General features: G+C 42.0%; 1 protein-coding gene across 6 annotated transcripts in view; it reads right to left on the minus strand.

Annotated features, from left to right (window-relative positions):
- Window positions 1–1,589: 1,589 nt before the first annotated feature.
- ADD1 (adducin 1) overlaps window positions 1,590–16,311 on the minus strand; it is a 47,990-nt gene continuing 33,268 nt past the window's right edge. For 5 of the 6 annotated variants that reach the window (XM_081207675.1, XM_081207678.1, XM_081207677.1 and 2 more), the window contains 3 exons: window positions 12,063–12,216; window positions 9,192–9,287; window positions 1,590–3,801 (listed from right to left, as the gene is read on the minus strand). In XM_081207675.1, coding sequence (XP_081063801.1) covers window positions 3,452–3,801; window positions 9,192–9,287; window positions 12,063–12,216 — 600 coding nt within the window. In that variant the 3' untranslated portion in view covers window positions 1,590–3,451. Of the gene's footprint in view, window positions 3,802–7,079; window positions 7,114–9,191; window positions 9,288–12,062; window positions 12,217–16,311 lie in introns of all 6 variants that reach the window. The other variant, XM_081207680.1, reaches the window with a different exon arrangement.

Here is a 16,311-nt window from a genome sequence, read left to right on the forward strand (position 1 = left end):
CTTCAGTTTGGCTGCAGGCTGCCTCCCTAGTTTTGTATAAATCATTCACGTCGAGAATAAATTGTAAGCGAGTTGGGTCAATGAGATTAGCCTTGGCCAAGGTAAGCTTGTGCTCCGGATCTAGAGAAAACAAAGACACAGACCTCACCTGGAGTACTGTGTCCAGTTCTGGGCACCACAATTCAAGAAGGACACTGACAAACTGGAACGTGTCCAGAGGAGGGCAACCAAAATGGTCCAAGGCCTGGAAACGATGCCTTATGAGGAACGGCTAAGGGAGCTGGGCATGTTTAGCCTGGAGAAGAGGAGGTTAAGGGGTGATATGATAGCCATGTTCAAATATATAAAAGGATGTCATATGGAGGAGGGAGAAAGGTTGTTTTCTGCTGCTCCAGAGAAGCGGACACGGAGCAATGGATCCAAACTACAAGAAAGAAGATTCCACCTAAACATTAGGAAGAACTTCCTGACAGTAAGAGCTGTTTGACAGTGGAATTTGCTGCCAAGGAGTGTGGTGGAGTCTCCTACTTTGGAGGTCTTTAAGCAGAGGCTTGACAACCATATGTCAGGAGTGCTCTGATGGTGTTTCCTGCTTGGCAGGGGGTTGGACTCGATGGCCCTTGTGGTCTCTTCCAACTCTATGATTCTATGATTCTATTTGCAGATGAATAGTGGAAGATAAGCACCTGACAGCTAGAACTAATCCACAGATAAATGAAATATGTGAAAAAATTGTCCAGTAGCACCTTAGAGACCAACTAAGTTCTTGGTATAAGCTTTCGTGTGCATGCACACTTCTTCAGATACATGTACACAAAAGCTTATACCAAGAACAAATTTAGTCGGTCTCTAAGTTTCTACTGGACAATTATATATATATATTTTGACTGCGTCAGACCAACACTGCTACCTACCTGAATCTAGAACCACAGATAAATATTGATGAAGGCTGTATGAGTGTTTTTTAAAGTTGCAAATTTACACTGTTGAAAGCCTATCTGTGGGTTAGGGAGCAGTTATTGGGCTCATCACAGGTTTCACTGGTGATGTGTGATATTATTTGGCCTTGAATCTTTTTGTCAGGGGTCAATATATTGGCTTGCTGGATTCCTGTAGCCATATGCTATAGTTAGTGATTTTTGTCCCACTGCCCATGGGGGGAAACACGGATTCATCTGAAGACCTGAATCAGCATAGGAACATGTTTCTCACTTGTGTTGAGAATGCGCCACAGGCCTGCATCATCTGCCATGTCTCATCTGTGTTGGGGGAAGTGATAGTTATCATGGACATTAAATAATAGTGGATACACCGCTGCACAGATTGGCTGTATAGTCCAGCAGATTTGGGGTGTTGTCTCTACTCCAGGCAGCCACCAGCCACTGAAGGCCTGGCTGCAATTTTTACTCTCTTGTTTCTGAAAGTGGTGTGTGCGCGCCCCTCCTCTTCTGGGTTTGGAAAGTATAGCAGACACAGCAGTGCTGCAGCCCCAGCATATTCTAGCTTCCCCATGAATGTGCTTTGAGTCTTGCAACAACATGAGCTCAAGAATACCTGGATCTCAGAAACAAGGCACAAGGACACACAACTCCTTTAAAGAATTTTATTTGTGTAGAATTGAATTAAACAACAAAAGAAGAAGAAAAAATACAGGACTCTTCCCTTTCCCTCCCTGTCCCATTGAAGTGTGTTCTCATACAATACACAACTAGATTTCATTATGTAATAGAAAGAATTGAGAACTACAAAACTGGAACTTAAAAATCATTGCATATGTGGTCAAAGATTAGAGTCCCTACGTTTTATAACAGAAACACTAAAGCAATGGCTTTTGTAATGCAATTTCAATCCTGGCAATGAGACACGGTTAAGCTTTTAGTGTTCACAGGACACACAGTTAGGAAACAAGCTCAAAGCCATTAGTGCCATGCAGTCCATATGAAAAATTCCTTTCTCTCTCTCTCTCTCTGTCATCAGCACTTCTGCTTTTCCATTAGTGATGGTTTTAGTACCACCAACCCTCCCCCAATCTCCCTGTAACCCTTCTGCACGGGTGTTCTTTATTTATTTTACCATTTTAAAGTGATTTGTTTCAAACTGGTTTCCAAGGTATCTATTTGGAACCTAACATAGGCATAAGGTTTAGAATAAAGCTGCACCAGTCACTGAATTCTTTCTAATCTTATGTGCTTTTTTAAAGCACGAATTGTAAGGCATTCAATACTAGCTATTTCACCAAACTTCAATTAAAAACCTACACAATCTGCCCCCCCCCCCACAGTGGTGCATTATTCATTACCGAAGTTAATCAATAAAAATCAGCATCTTCGTTCCCAACTGACCTTAAAGAGTGAGTCTTTTCTTTTGTTATAACCAGAACTCAGTCAACTTTACGGGTTTAGAATACCAATTGTTTCAGAAACATTGCCTTGCACAACTCAAAAGTTTAGTCTCTGCACTGTAGCTTAAATCAGTGAATCCAGAGCAGCAGAAGAGATTAGCAAGCTGTGCCAAGTCAGTGCCAGAATATGACAAACTTTCCAAGGGTTCTCGGAAATGAGCCACATGGCCTTGGAAATGACTGGGGCAGCTCACGCTGTAGTACAGCTCCTGCTGCATCCGCAAGTGGCGCAATGTACTGGAGCAATTGAGTGAGGTCATGATCTGACTTAATAAAGGCAGTAGGTATGTGCCTGCTACTAGGAAATTTTATTTTCAAAGGCTTGAAATTAACTTCCGAATTATCAGGTGAGGTTGGATATAAACTTTTGGTAGAAAAGAAATTAGTAAAATAACTGGTTGTTCTGTCAGTTTATTAGAACGCAGGCAGAGGGATCAGCAGGAAACACCACAAATCACTTCATTCTTCTTACACATAACAAATAGATTTAAATTTCAGCTATGCTACAATACAGAATAAGGGAAGGGAAAAGACAGCTTTCTTCAAAGCCTCAGTGTAACGTTATTTCTAATTACACAGTGCGAAAGCAGGTGCTCGGTTCCATAATACAACCTCTCAAAATATAACTGCAATCATATCCAAGTTGTCAGTATTTAAGAAGCCACTTGGTAACAACAGTAGGCTCTGGGACAAGAACAAATGTTAGAGTGAGCAGACAGCAACACCCCGTGGAGCAAGACCCTGCAAAAATCCATTGACTGCATATATAAATCAGCATGGGCTCTCAACGTGACACATGGGGTTCCATGGAAGTCATTTAGCTTTGTTTGCGTACTAGGGATAAACCCTGGTTAGCTGCTGTTGAATATGCAGGATTAGCACCTTCTGCTCATTAATTTTCCATTATAATCTTAAGCAATCAAGCTATAGCTTGAGGGTGTTGCTTGTTCTGCTTGTTACTAAAGACAAAAGAAAACACTCAGTAAGAACTGATACATTCTAGTGGTTAATAAACTTAGACTCTAACCATGACAGTATATTTGAAGGTATTTAGGAGTCAGTCTTCTTTTTGTTTTTCTTCAGGAAGGAAGGTGTACGGAACTTCTTCTTCTTCTTGGACGGAGACTTCCCAGGAGACTCATCACCGCCGGCTTCGGCTGCTGCCCCCTCCTCAGCCAGTGGGGTCACTGCCTCTTCACCCGGCTGAGATTGGGGTTCTGGATTTTCAGGAGGTAACTCAGTCTGGCTTTGGGCGAGATCTTTGTCACTTTTATCATCCTCTTTTCCAAAGGTTGGGAAGCCGAGATGCTCTGAAGGCTCATCAGGGGTGAGATCTGGGAGGCTTTGCTTGAAAGTTGCAGCATCACTGTCATCGTTGCAAGTCTGGTTAGGCTGCCTCTCTAGTGGAGCAAGCAACAGGAAACATCTGTTAATGTGTGCCTGTTGCTGAAATGAGGGCTAACAGAAATTAACTGTGGAAAACAGAGCCAGGAGTTTTGAGTCTCTTTGTAAATGGCCTTTGGGCAGAGAGATACAACTGAAATATTTATTTGAATTCTGTCTTCTCCACAATGCTTTAGAGTCAAAAACCAAAGTGTCAGAAGTTTACATACTAAAAATTCTGCTGACTTCTTACATTTATTTATGAAATATTTTTCACTCTTCTCTATAAGCACACAGGGTAAAGGGACCCCTGACCATTAGGTCCAGTCATGGACGACTCTGGGGCTGAGGAGCTCATTTTGCTTTATTGGCCGAGGGAGCTGGCGTACAACTTCCGGGTCATGTGGCCAGCATGACTAAGCCACTTCTGGAGAACCAGAGCAGCGCATGGAAACGCTGTTTACCTTCCCACTGGAGTGGTACCTATTTATCTACTTCCACTTTGACGTGCTTTTGAACTGCTAGGTTGGCAGGAGCAGGGACCGAGGCATAAATGGAAGATGCATATGCTTGTTTCTCCTTATTTTGCAATTTTGGACTCAGTATTCAGACGGAGTAGCACTGATGACTTAATGAGGTTTTATGTTAGCCTCTCGCAGTGGCCCAAAAGACTGGCTTACACGAAGGCATTCAGTATGAAAAATGAAGCCACACTCTCTGCAGATGAAGGAGCTTTTATACAAAGCTCAGCAATGCTAACTATTGCTCCCTTATCCTCAAAAGACATCTCACCTGTATCTTCAAGTGGGCCAGAGTTTTGTGTGACTTGGAATCTTAAATTCTGCATTCTTTGCAACCTGATTCTCCATTTGTTCAAATATTACAGAGACACAGGGAAAGCAGAGGCATGAACTACCCCCGCTTCCGTTTCCCCTCTCGCACTGCAATGCAATAGAAGAAAGGAAACACGGACGTATATGGGTGATTCGCCTTCTGTTCCCCTCACTTTTGCATAATGCATGAATTGGCTTTCAGGATGGAAAAACATGCTGTACTTTGCCATCTCTTGTCTGTTTTTTAGACACAGTCCAAAAATTTAATCATCATTAAGAAGGTGCCTCTATCTCTGACCTTACAGAAAGTGAGAAAACACTATTGTGAAGAGCATCCTGGACATAAACAACAGGAGATGATCTTATGTAGATCAAATCTTAGCTAGCTCCTTGAATTACTAAGGATGTTAGGATCCACTGCACATGCTCTCGTCACATAAACACAGGGAAGCTCAAACCACAGCAAAGTTGCAACAGCAAACATATCACTTTATTTCTGAGGCACTGGAGGTTTATGGCCATGGTTCTTGGCCCAATTTGAATTGCAGTGACTTTAGGTACCTGGTTCATTTCAGTACTGCACTGAAAATACCATGCTGTGGTTTGTATTCTTTTAAGGTTAATTTAATACTGCATTCACCTTCTTTGTATTTGTATTTAACAATTCTCTGTTTCATCTTTATTTGAAGCTTGGAACAGGAAAAACCTGGGATTTGTTAGCTTAGTGATGATAACCACTTCAAACTCAGCAAACCAAAACATTAGAAGTCTTAAAATGGGTTAGGATAATTTAAAAAGCAGGGGGAAATGAAAAAGCTATTTGGAAAGTTAAAAGCTGCAATTAATTTCTTTTATTTAAATATAGCTCTTTAAATGTAGTTCAACTATCCTTCTGTTTTCATTGCTGCTGTTACAGCAATTAATTGCTGCCTTCACATGGAAGGAAGGAAGTCAGATGAAAATGGAGTCAGACCAACAGTCCCACTAGCTCAGCAATGTTTACACCTGACTTCACCACGCAGGCACCCTCCAGAAGTGGACTACAATTCCCATCAGCCCCAGCCAGTATGGTCATGCTCCCATCAGCCCTGGCAACATACAGCTGTGCTGGTGGGGGTTGTAATCCAAACTGTAGTCCAAAAACATCTGGAGGGAACCAGACTGGCAAAGGTTGGTGAGTGGCAGTGGCTCTCAAGAGTTTCAGACAGTATATTCCCAGCCCTACATAGAGATGCTGGAAACTGAAGCTGGGACCTTTTCCGTGCAAGGCAGATGCCATATTAGAGTTATGGCTCTTCAGCAAACTTTATTGGTTTCCCTTTCCATTGTAACCAGAGAACATGGTTTGTTTTTCTGTAACAAACCACAATCTCTAGTCTACATTAAGCCACGATTTGTGGCTGGCTTGCTGACTATGGCTTGTTAGGGAATCCCAATCCCAATCTCTGGTTCAGATGCAACAGAAAAGTAGGTCTTCCCAGTTTAACCCCTCATACGCCAGGAGAGGAGTGAAGTGGGAGCAATCAGGCAGCATATGCCAGCACACTGCCCATTCATGCTAAATTGGTAAGTCTGGCCTTTTGTTACGTGCAAACATGGCAAAGAAATGTATGGATATGGCTTTAAGGAACAACAACAAAAACTTTAAACATTTGTTCAGCTCAGCAAATTAAATGCACCTTTCCAATGGGACTTGCAGTTAGATTTTACTTGAAAGAATTTCAGGGTCAAAAACAAATTGAAAATGTAAAGCTTGCTGGATGCCCATGAAGAAGCACAGTAAATGCTATATAAAACAATGCAACTGGTACAACCATGTGCTGAAAATGGCACTATAAAGCCACTCTCTAACATATGATTATAGTCTGGTTTGACATGAGGAGGAGAGGGGACTTTCCCGTCCCACAGAAATGTATGTGGAGTGCTGTTATGGAGGCATCTTAAGAGAAATACAGGCTACCAGATTTGCACTGTCTACCGTCTTCTCTTCTTGAAGAGAGGGGCTCAGGCTCCCTTCTCACAACAGGCAACGCGCCACTAAGAACACTTAGGAAAACAGACACAATCATGAAGGGATGAGCCTCTTTGAAACATCCTTTTATCTCTTAAGGTGATTTTAGTTTGTTGTCATTGATATAAGGAGCAATGCCACGCTACCTTATTCTCTGCTTTACAGGATAAATCAATGGTTTGGGGTCAAAATCAGTATGTGAACACCTGGAGTGTTTTATACATATGGCTACCAAGTCACACTCAAGTCTAATACAGACTGTATTTTTCTTAATGTACCTCTGATCTCTTTGTTCTGGTAAAGCAACTGAAATAGTTAAGCAGACTTCAAACTATGTAAAGGCTGACCAAACCAACATAGGGAGGAAACACCACAAAATATGCAAGAGAATGAAGCACAGCACAGAGAAGTCAGGATAAAGCAGCAGGAACAGGGATGGGATGATACTTACTATGGCAACAGGTACTCTTTAGCATATCCACCTCCTGTTTGTAACGCAGCCACAAGAAGAAAAAAGCACAAGTAGAGAATCTATACATCCATCACAGCCATTGTGTTATATTAAAAGAATGGTCATTACCATTCTTATAAAATACAGAATGAGGTGGTGTGAAGAGACAACTTTGTAACAGACAAGTGATAAAATCCAGGGTAAAAGGGAAACACTGAACACATCTTAGATTACACCTGGTTTGAGTACTCAACTTATTTTTACTAATTCACTGCAACAATAGGTCTGGTCTTGCTCTCATTAAGCAGAGACCTTAAAGAAATCAAATCTTTTAACTTTGAAACCTATGAGTAGAGGTGTAATCCAATTACAATAATGCTTAAGAAATGTGCAACCACCAAGCAGAATTTGCTAAAAAAAAATTGCATGATCCAAAAACCCATTTGGGCAGGAAGATTTCCCCTTGGAAACAGCTCTAGACAGGAGTCTATATATCCAAGACCTGCGTCCCTCTGGAAGTGAAATCTCCTTTTGTTGGTAGGTGGGTCTCAGGTGCAGCAGTGGTTGGTGTGGCACTGCCAGTTACCAAAAGGAAGGGAGACAAAGCTGTGGGGAGCTTGGTGCAGTAGTTTTTGAGTGGTTCTGCCACTGCGCTTGCACTGCGCTTCCTGCCACTCGCCCCTCCCCCTCTTGATAACTGGCAGTGATGAGCGGTGTTGGGAAGCCAGATCAGCAAAGCAGTGGTGCCCACTACTGCTGCTCAGGGGTACTTAAGAGTTGCTGAGCACAGTGATCCTGCTCACTGGCGCACAATGGGACATTAGCTTCACTAATATCCTGATGGATGGCATTCTACAGCTTGTGCCTGGTTTGGTAGGCAGCTACTATTTGGTAGCACAGATATTTCCTAGTAGCCAGCTGTGAGATCAAATCCTAAAACAAAAGGTTCAAGATCAACTGCTGACGAGCATTTCTGCCAATGAACGTTTCAATGAAGAGGAGAACTGGAGAGGGGAGAGATAATGGCAGAGTGGCTGGCTATTGATGATCAAGAGTCTTTCAGTACTGCTGAAAGGACACTCTGGGAACCCTCACTGCAAAGAAATAATTTCAAAATTCTCTAGCATCATTTTAATTTCAGCAAATTTGTAAATTCTATTCTTGTGACTTTGTTAATTTGACCATCCAAAAAGCTATTAGGTGATTTCCCATTCAGTCTCCCTTTTCTATTTAGCTATGTTCCTATTTAGCTATGTTAAGTTTTTTAACAGCATGATCCTGTGCCAATTTACTTGGAAGTAAATCTCACAAACAGCAGTTACTCCCAAGTTAACTGGGAACAGGATATTAAAAGGGGCTCTGAAGTTGACTCTTCCTGATCCCACAAGCAATGAAAAAGTTGCACTCGGAGCTGGAAATGATCCAAAGGAAGTTTCTATTGCCATTATGGAATAGAGAATTTGGAAATACTGTGTACAGTTTTGGGAGACCACCGCTTGAAGAGAGTGCCAAAGAGGTGAGAAAGGTGCATAAGAGTGCAACCAAAGAGATCCAGTGCTGGAACATCTTCCCTTTGAAGAAAGCTTAAAGCACTAGTGGCTTTTCCGTTGAAAAAAACTTAACAGAAACAGGACAGAGGTTTACAAAGTTGTGTACAGTGCAGATATAAATAAAAACCTCCTTCCTTCACAACACAAGAACTCAGGATCACTCGATGACACTACTGGCAGCAGATAAAGGACAAAATGTGTAAATAATCCACAAATTAAAAGTTGATATTGCTAGCTAGCTAAGATGGCTTTTTAAAAGAATAAAGCAATTCATGAAAGAAAACTACTGATAACTCTATTGGACGGTATGCCACTTAATCAGGAGCTAACAAAAGGAGATGGCCACTTTCCATGTCACACGAGACAGAGCGTGGTCTTGCCCAATCAGGCAGTCCTTGTGTTCTCAGTGCACATTTCTTTATTATTGCGAACACAACCACTAGCACATTTAGCTATATGTTGCTCTACAGAATAAAATAGATGAACACATTTTTATCTGATATCAACTGAAACATGAACACAGAGGTGCAGCTAAACAAACTCTTAGCTCCAGGGGACATACCTTCCTCCAGTTTCACTGGAGTGCTGGGTGGAGTGCAAGCAGCAGGGTGCTCCAAAGAGCTCCTCTCCCTCTGCTGTCTGGCATCTTCTGAATCTTCTACAAAATGTAAGAGTACAGACCAGGTTAAACAGATCACTCTCACAATTCACATAACTGTGCATAAAGGAACTTTTAATGAAGAACTCTGTTCAGAAGCTGTTTCAAATGTAAATGAAAACACAAGTGCAATTGAGCAAAAATGTGCTACTAATTGTGCCCTATGTTAAAATAGATAGGGAAGTTTGAGGTTTCATTTTAGAATTTACTGTGGCTGATGACATCTGAAATTCACAGGAGGCAATGAATGGAACATTATACAAATTATAAACACAAACTGTTAAGGATTCCAGATTAGTCCAGCTACTACAGATCACAGAAAAAAACCATAAATGACCATTGCAAGGAACTTTGTTCAGCGGAAGCCTCTCTAGCAGGAAGCAATTAAGGAACATGGCCAACCATAAACTAAAGCGAAGATATTCACAAACTGGACTGGTCTTGCCCAGTTGGCAGCTTCATTGCCTGCCACATTGAGAAGTAAGATTTTTGTCAACGTTAGTTCAACTGTGTGTAGCTGCTGCTGAAAGCTATGTAATGACGTGCAATTCTCCATCCTCTTTCTACCCAACTAGTCAACTAAGAACAATCAGCCTAGGGTTACAGTTGCCTTGGCAATGCAAATATGTTCATTTTCTCACCCTCAACCACCCTGCAAACTGAATCCCATTGTTTCTTAAAGGTAAAGGTACCCCCGACCGTTAGGTCCAGTCGCAGACGACTCTGGAGTTGCGGCACTCATCTCACTTTACTGGCCGAGGGAGCCAATGTTTGTCCGCAGACTGTTTTTCCAGGTCATGTGGCCAGCATGACTAAGCCGCTTTTGGCGAACCAGAGCAGCACATGGAAACGCTGTTTACCTTTCCGCCAGAGCGGTACCTATTTATCTACTTGCACTCTGATGTGTTTTCAAACTGCTAGGTTGACAGGAGCTGGGACCCAACAACGGGAGCTCACCCCATTGCGGGGATTTGAACCGCCGATCTTCTGATTGGCAAGCCCTAGGCTCTGTGCTTTAGACCACAGCACCACCTGGGTCCCTTATAGTAATGCAAAAGAAAAAAAAATCATCCTAAAGGAGAGGCAATTTTTGTTCAAAGCTCAAATGCAAGGAAGGGAACGACTGTTGTGTAGTGGCAAGCATTTCATGCTTGGGAGACTGATCCCTACGCAGCCGCGAAAATGACTGACTGGCCTTGGGCTCAGTCTCTCCTTCTCAGCCTAATCTACTTCTCAAAGTTGCACTGAAAATAAAGTAGGCAAAGAGAGAACATATATGCCACCCTGGGCTCCAAGAAGGCCTGGATAAAAATGTAATCAGTAACCATTATAAAGACAATCAGTTTAAGCTGAAGTATCTCATGCATTAAACACACAAGAATAACAGAGTCTTCAATTGCTGGGTCAACTTGTTCAAAATTTCTGGATGTCCCAATAATGTTAAGTCGTATGATTTTTAACATATAGCAAATTATTATGCTTTACTACTTGAAGTTTCTAAACTACATCCATTTTGTCTGAAAAACATTTTTCACAAGGGATGCCAGAATGTTATATCCAGTAAGTGTACTATTTTATACCTGTGTACACAATAGCTGAGCTTCACAAATCAACAAATGTACACTCTTACACAAACGTCTGTACATGCACTGAGATTGCTTGTACCTGTATTCAGTGCAATGTGTGAGTACGTCTAGAGTTACTGAAAACATAGAACAATGGGCAGTACTAGGCTCAGCAGGATATTCTCCCCCCCCCCACCCTTGTTGCTGCTTTGTGGGTTCAAATAGCTTTTCTGTTTTATTGTATTGGGAAATAGCTTTGAGATGCTTTATAGCAGGGGTGGGGAATTTTTGGCTCTGAATGCCAGATTTCTTTCTAACCTCCAACCCATGGGCCAGTTTTGACAGCTGGTCTAGGCCATTCAGCTGTCAGAATTAACCCACATGGTGGGGTGAGGAAGCCTGCTTCCCCAACTCCATTCATCGGCTTCATGGAGAATTCAATTCTGCCCTCTGCAGGGGTCTGCTGCACCAGTGCATTCCCTGCAGATTCCACATGGCAGGATTGAAGCCTCCACTCACCAGCTGATGAGCGTAGAGTTCAATCCTGTTCTCTGTAGGAGTCTCCTCTGCCAGCCCAGTCCCTGCAGGGAACCTGCTGATGTGCTGGTGAAGCAATACCCATCAGGACTGAACTCTGCTCCCAGTAACATCACTAAGTGACTTCATTGATTGACAGGTGGGTGTGATTTGGGATGAGTCAAACTGGAATGGCCCAGATTGGCTGGAGGTAACGAACCCCTCCTTTGTAAGAAGCAATTCATAGATGAAATAACAGAATTGCAATGGAATTTGATTATGAAAGTTTTAAGATCACAGTTCTATTATTTTTTGCTTTTCGAGCTCAGCAGAAAAAATGAACTACAGTAGCAGCAATAAATGAGTGTGTAGTTTAACATTGCTTGTTTCTTATCACTGAAGTTGCCTGCAAGATAATGTGTTGCTTGCCCTAGCCAACAAGAAGCCTACCGTCAACACTCCTCCTTTGTCTCAAGCAAGGAGCACAGCAGCAATACAGAATGTTTCTGCCAGGGCCGCTCCTGTAACTGCTTGGTACATTGTGCAGGTTGGGCAAATGTCACAGTACAACCACCGAGGTATGTTGAGAATCAACACAAAGGAAACTTATAAGGGAAGCCTGGCACATTAAACTACATATCCGAAGTCTATTGACACCATGGTAAGGCAAGTTAAGAGTTAGGTAGACACAAACCTGACTGCCTCTGTTTCCTTTCTACTTCTCTGCGATACTCTTCTAGTTCTTGGTCTGTGAACTTGTTGAAGGGGTTTGGTCCTGTTGTGCTTACGATTACTCGTGGTTGGTACTCCTTCTCAATTATTGCCTTTGATGCTGTCACCAATTCTCCCTAGTTAGAAGAAAATAAATGTTTCTCATGAAATAATATACAGTGCACTAACAATGCCTGAGGGCTAAAACAATGGAAGAAATTATTCAAAATCTGATTAAAAAAAAAAGACTGAAAAGATTTTCATTTAGAGAAAGTAAGAATATCCATTTTATCACATGGTTATTGCATCATGACTACATTCCGCAATAGAGCGAGACTAATGAGTTCCAAATTTGTGAAGAGTTTTCAGGTGAAAGACTGCCTACACACATAACAAATTACTAATGGTAACAATAATAATACTCATTTAACCCACTACATGAGAACAGGCATTTCAGGGATAGCATCACACAAACATCAGTGTTTCTGCCACACTATATCCACTCTTAAGCAGCACAACAAAATATATAACAAAATATAGCATCACTACACCCCTTGGGAAGCAGTGGGAACCAAACTGTTAAAAGGTTCAGCTACTACAAATCCAAATTAACCTTCTCCAGAACATTCAAAAGTGGGGACAGGCCTTCAGGGAAGGCTGTCCTCTTGTGCAATACTGACCAGAAATTCCCTTTTACACTTCCACTGGGTGAAAAATCTTGACAAGGTCCACAGCCACGTTTTAAATGTGTGCTATAGAATGACATCTTTGTCATAATTTGCACTGGAGGCACAAGAACATTTAACGTCAGTGACCACAGGTATCTTTATTTGGAAGAGCACTCCCTCATTCTTCTTTATTCTTACCCTGTGGGGAACAGAACCCATAGTCCTGCAAAGGAGGGCACTTCTTCCAGGACGTGGACTCAAATAACACAAAAGCCGGGCTATATTGTTCTTTCACTCTTTAAGGTACTTTTAAACTCACAGAAAGAGCAAGGCAGTAGTGTGGAGCTCACCAAATCATGTGGGAAAATATGTCAGTCTCAGCCATTGAAGGACAACATATTAACACCCCACACAGAAGGAAATCATTCCCAGGAAGAAACAAGATACTCAGTTCCCCCAGGAAAGATGGCAGATACATCTTGTCAGCACCTAATACTCCATGAAGGGCATATGTCAGATGAGTTAGAGAATTTCAGACTCTTCTGATGAGATTTCAAAGGCTCATTTCTGGCCCATATCCCTGAGTGCCCAAACCTTGTTGGAAGATACTAGAGGATGCTCTTGTTGACCGGTAGAGAACTCCGATGTCTGTTCCCTGAGCTTAGATTCCAGCAGTAAAAAAGGTGGGTGAGCAGGAGAGGGAAAATAAATAAACTGTGAAAGGAGTCAGATATCAGAGGATGCTCTAATTCTGAGACACTTCCTATGGCAGTCAACTATATTTTTGTCACTTTTAATATTTTATTTTATTTCAATATTTGAGGTTACACTTTGTCACTCAACAGATGTAACCCTATTCTACAATACTAATAACTAACCCAACCTTGATTTTTATAAATTATGATTACATACAATTGTGTTTTAAATATAATAATAATAATAATAATAATAATAATAATAATAATAATAATAATAATAATTTATTATTTATACCCCGCCCATCTGGCTGAGTTTCCCCAGCCACTCTGGGCAGCTCCCAATAGAGTGTTAAAAACAATACAGCATTAAATATTAAAAACTTCTCTAAACAGGGCTGCCTTCAGATGTCTTTTAAAGATTGGATAGCTGCCTATTTCCTTCACATCTGAAGGGAGGGTGTTCCACAGGGCGGGTGCCACTACCAAGAAGGCCCTCTGTCTGGTTCCATGTAACCTCACTTCTCGCAATGAGGGAACCGCCGGAAGGCCCTCGGAGCTGGATCTCAGTGTCCGGGCTGAACGATGGGGGTGGAGACGCTCCTTCAAGTATACAGGACCGAGGCCGTTCAGGGCTTTAAAGGTCAGCACCAACACTTTGAATTGTGCTCGGAAATTCATATTCAGTTTCATCCTTTTAAACAAATTTCTTACTATGTTCTGCTATTCTTTTTCTGTGGACTTCACATATGAAAAGTTACTTTTTAAGTAGGCTAGAAAAGAGCCATTGCACATACATTTGTAAACCAAGAAATCTTTAATAAAAATATCAACTGGGGGGGGAAAGGTAGGCTAGAAAAGGCAGTCAACTATATTGATCAATACTACTATCAATGAAGCACTGGAAACTGGCCAGTTCATCTTGGGATAAGACCAATTCCAATGTCTTAGCTCAGCCCGGTCATATATTGAAGTACTTGTAACCTGTAGACCAATGTTGGGACAGTGCACTGACTTCATCAATTAACCTTTAAAAACTCTAAAAAGTCAATGGCCAAGTCTGAGGAGAAGAGCCAGGACAATGTAATTCAATGTAAAAAGATGCAAAGTAATGCCAGAAAATTCCACATATATCCTCATGGGGACTGAACTGGCAGTGACTGACCAGGAACGAGACCCTGGGGTTGTAGGGGAGAGCTTGAGGAAGACGTTGACCCAGTGTGAAGCAGCTGTGAAAAAGGAGAATTCCATGCTACGGATCATTAGAAAAGGAACTAAAAACAAATCCATCCATATCATAAAGCAGTTATATAAATCTATGGCGTGACAGAATTTGGAATACTGTGTACAGTTCTGGTCACCTCAAAAGGGATATTGTAGAGGTGGAAAGGGTTCAGAAAAGGGCAGCCAAAATGATCAGGGGGATGAAGCAAATTGCATATGAAGAAAGGCGGGGAGTGTGGTCAGCTTAGAGAGAAAACAAGCAAGAGGTGACATGATAGTAGGGTATGAAATTACATGTGGCATGGAGCAAGTGGCTAGAGAAGTTTTTCTCCCTCTCTCATAACACTAGAACTCAAGAACATCCAATGAAACAATGTTGGAGGATTTGGGACCCAGAAACAAGAGTACTTCTTCACGCAGCGCATAGTTGAAACTATGGAACATGCCCCAGCAGGAGGTAGTGATGGCCAGCAACTTGGATGGCTTTTATTAATGGCCACGAGACATGGTTAGTTACACTCTGCCTCCATGGTTAGAGGCTGTATGATTCTGAATATAAGTTGCTGGAAAGCTTAGGAGGGGAAAATGCTTTGCACTTGGTCCTACATGCCAACTTCCCATAGGCATCTGGCCAGCCACTGTGAGAACAGGATACTGGTCCATATTTAGCAAGACTTGGTTGGGGTTTTTAACCCAACTATAAGCATTTTACATAAAAGAACAAAAAAGTTGTAATACAAACAACTTTTTAAAACTGTAAACTTAATAAAATTATCAAGGCATAAATAAAATTAAGTTTTTATAATTGCTGGCATCCATTTTTCTTGGGAGGCAATGGAAGAATGAACCTATTGGGGTAAACCACTGGAGAGTTACAGTGCCTGCTGTGGCTGTATCAGAGACTGATACAGGAAAGTCATGTCTCTGTTTTCGCTGCTATTGGTGCACCATGATGTTTCTTCTCTCTGCTCTCCTCCCAGCAGTCGCTGCTGTGGATATACTACCTGTCTGCCACTGGGCAATAGCGTTGCCTGCAAGGGATTCCCACACAGCGGGGTTAAGGTTCCCAGCCTTCATGTCACATTTGCGGACAACTTTGTAACAGGTCTAGTGCCCCAAGTCAGATTCCAATAGAACACGTTCTTATGGATTCCTGCCATCTTCCATTCTGTGGATATGACCAAGTCAGTCCAGACGTCACTGAGACAGAAGTGCAAACAGGTTGTGAATGTGGTCTTAGGGGAGCACATCTTTGTTTGAGACTCTGTCCTGCCATGTGATGTCCAACTCTTCCTGACCCACTGCATGTTGTCCATAAAGCTCAACACACAAGCCTGGCAGACCTTCATCTTGGTATTGGTCACTAGCATCACATTCTCCATACCCTTTTGGAGAGGCAAGCCATTGTCATAGTTGCCTTACCAATACGTTTGTCCAGCTCAGTGTTGATGGAAAGGTTACTGGTTATGGTGGAGCCTAGGTAGACAAAATTGTCTACCACCTTAGGCGTTTGGTTACCAATGCTGACATGTGGAGTGCTTGTTGCCTCCTGAGCAAAAATGTTGGTCTTTGTCAGGCTGATGACAAGACCAAACGGACAAAATGGTTGACGAGTAGCGTTTCCTCAGAGTGCACTGTCAAGACT

The sequence above is a fragment of the Podarcis bocagei genome (genome assembly GCF_964188305.1).
Source record: "Podarcis bocagei genome assembly, chromosome: 9".
Taxonomy (NCBI): domain Eukaryota; kingdom Metazoa; phylum Chordata; class Lepidosauria; order Squamata; family Lacertidae; genus Podarcis; species Podarcis bocagei.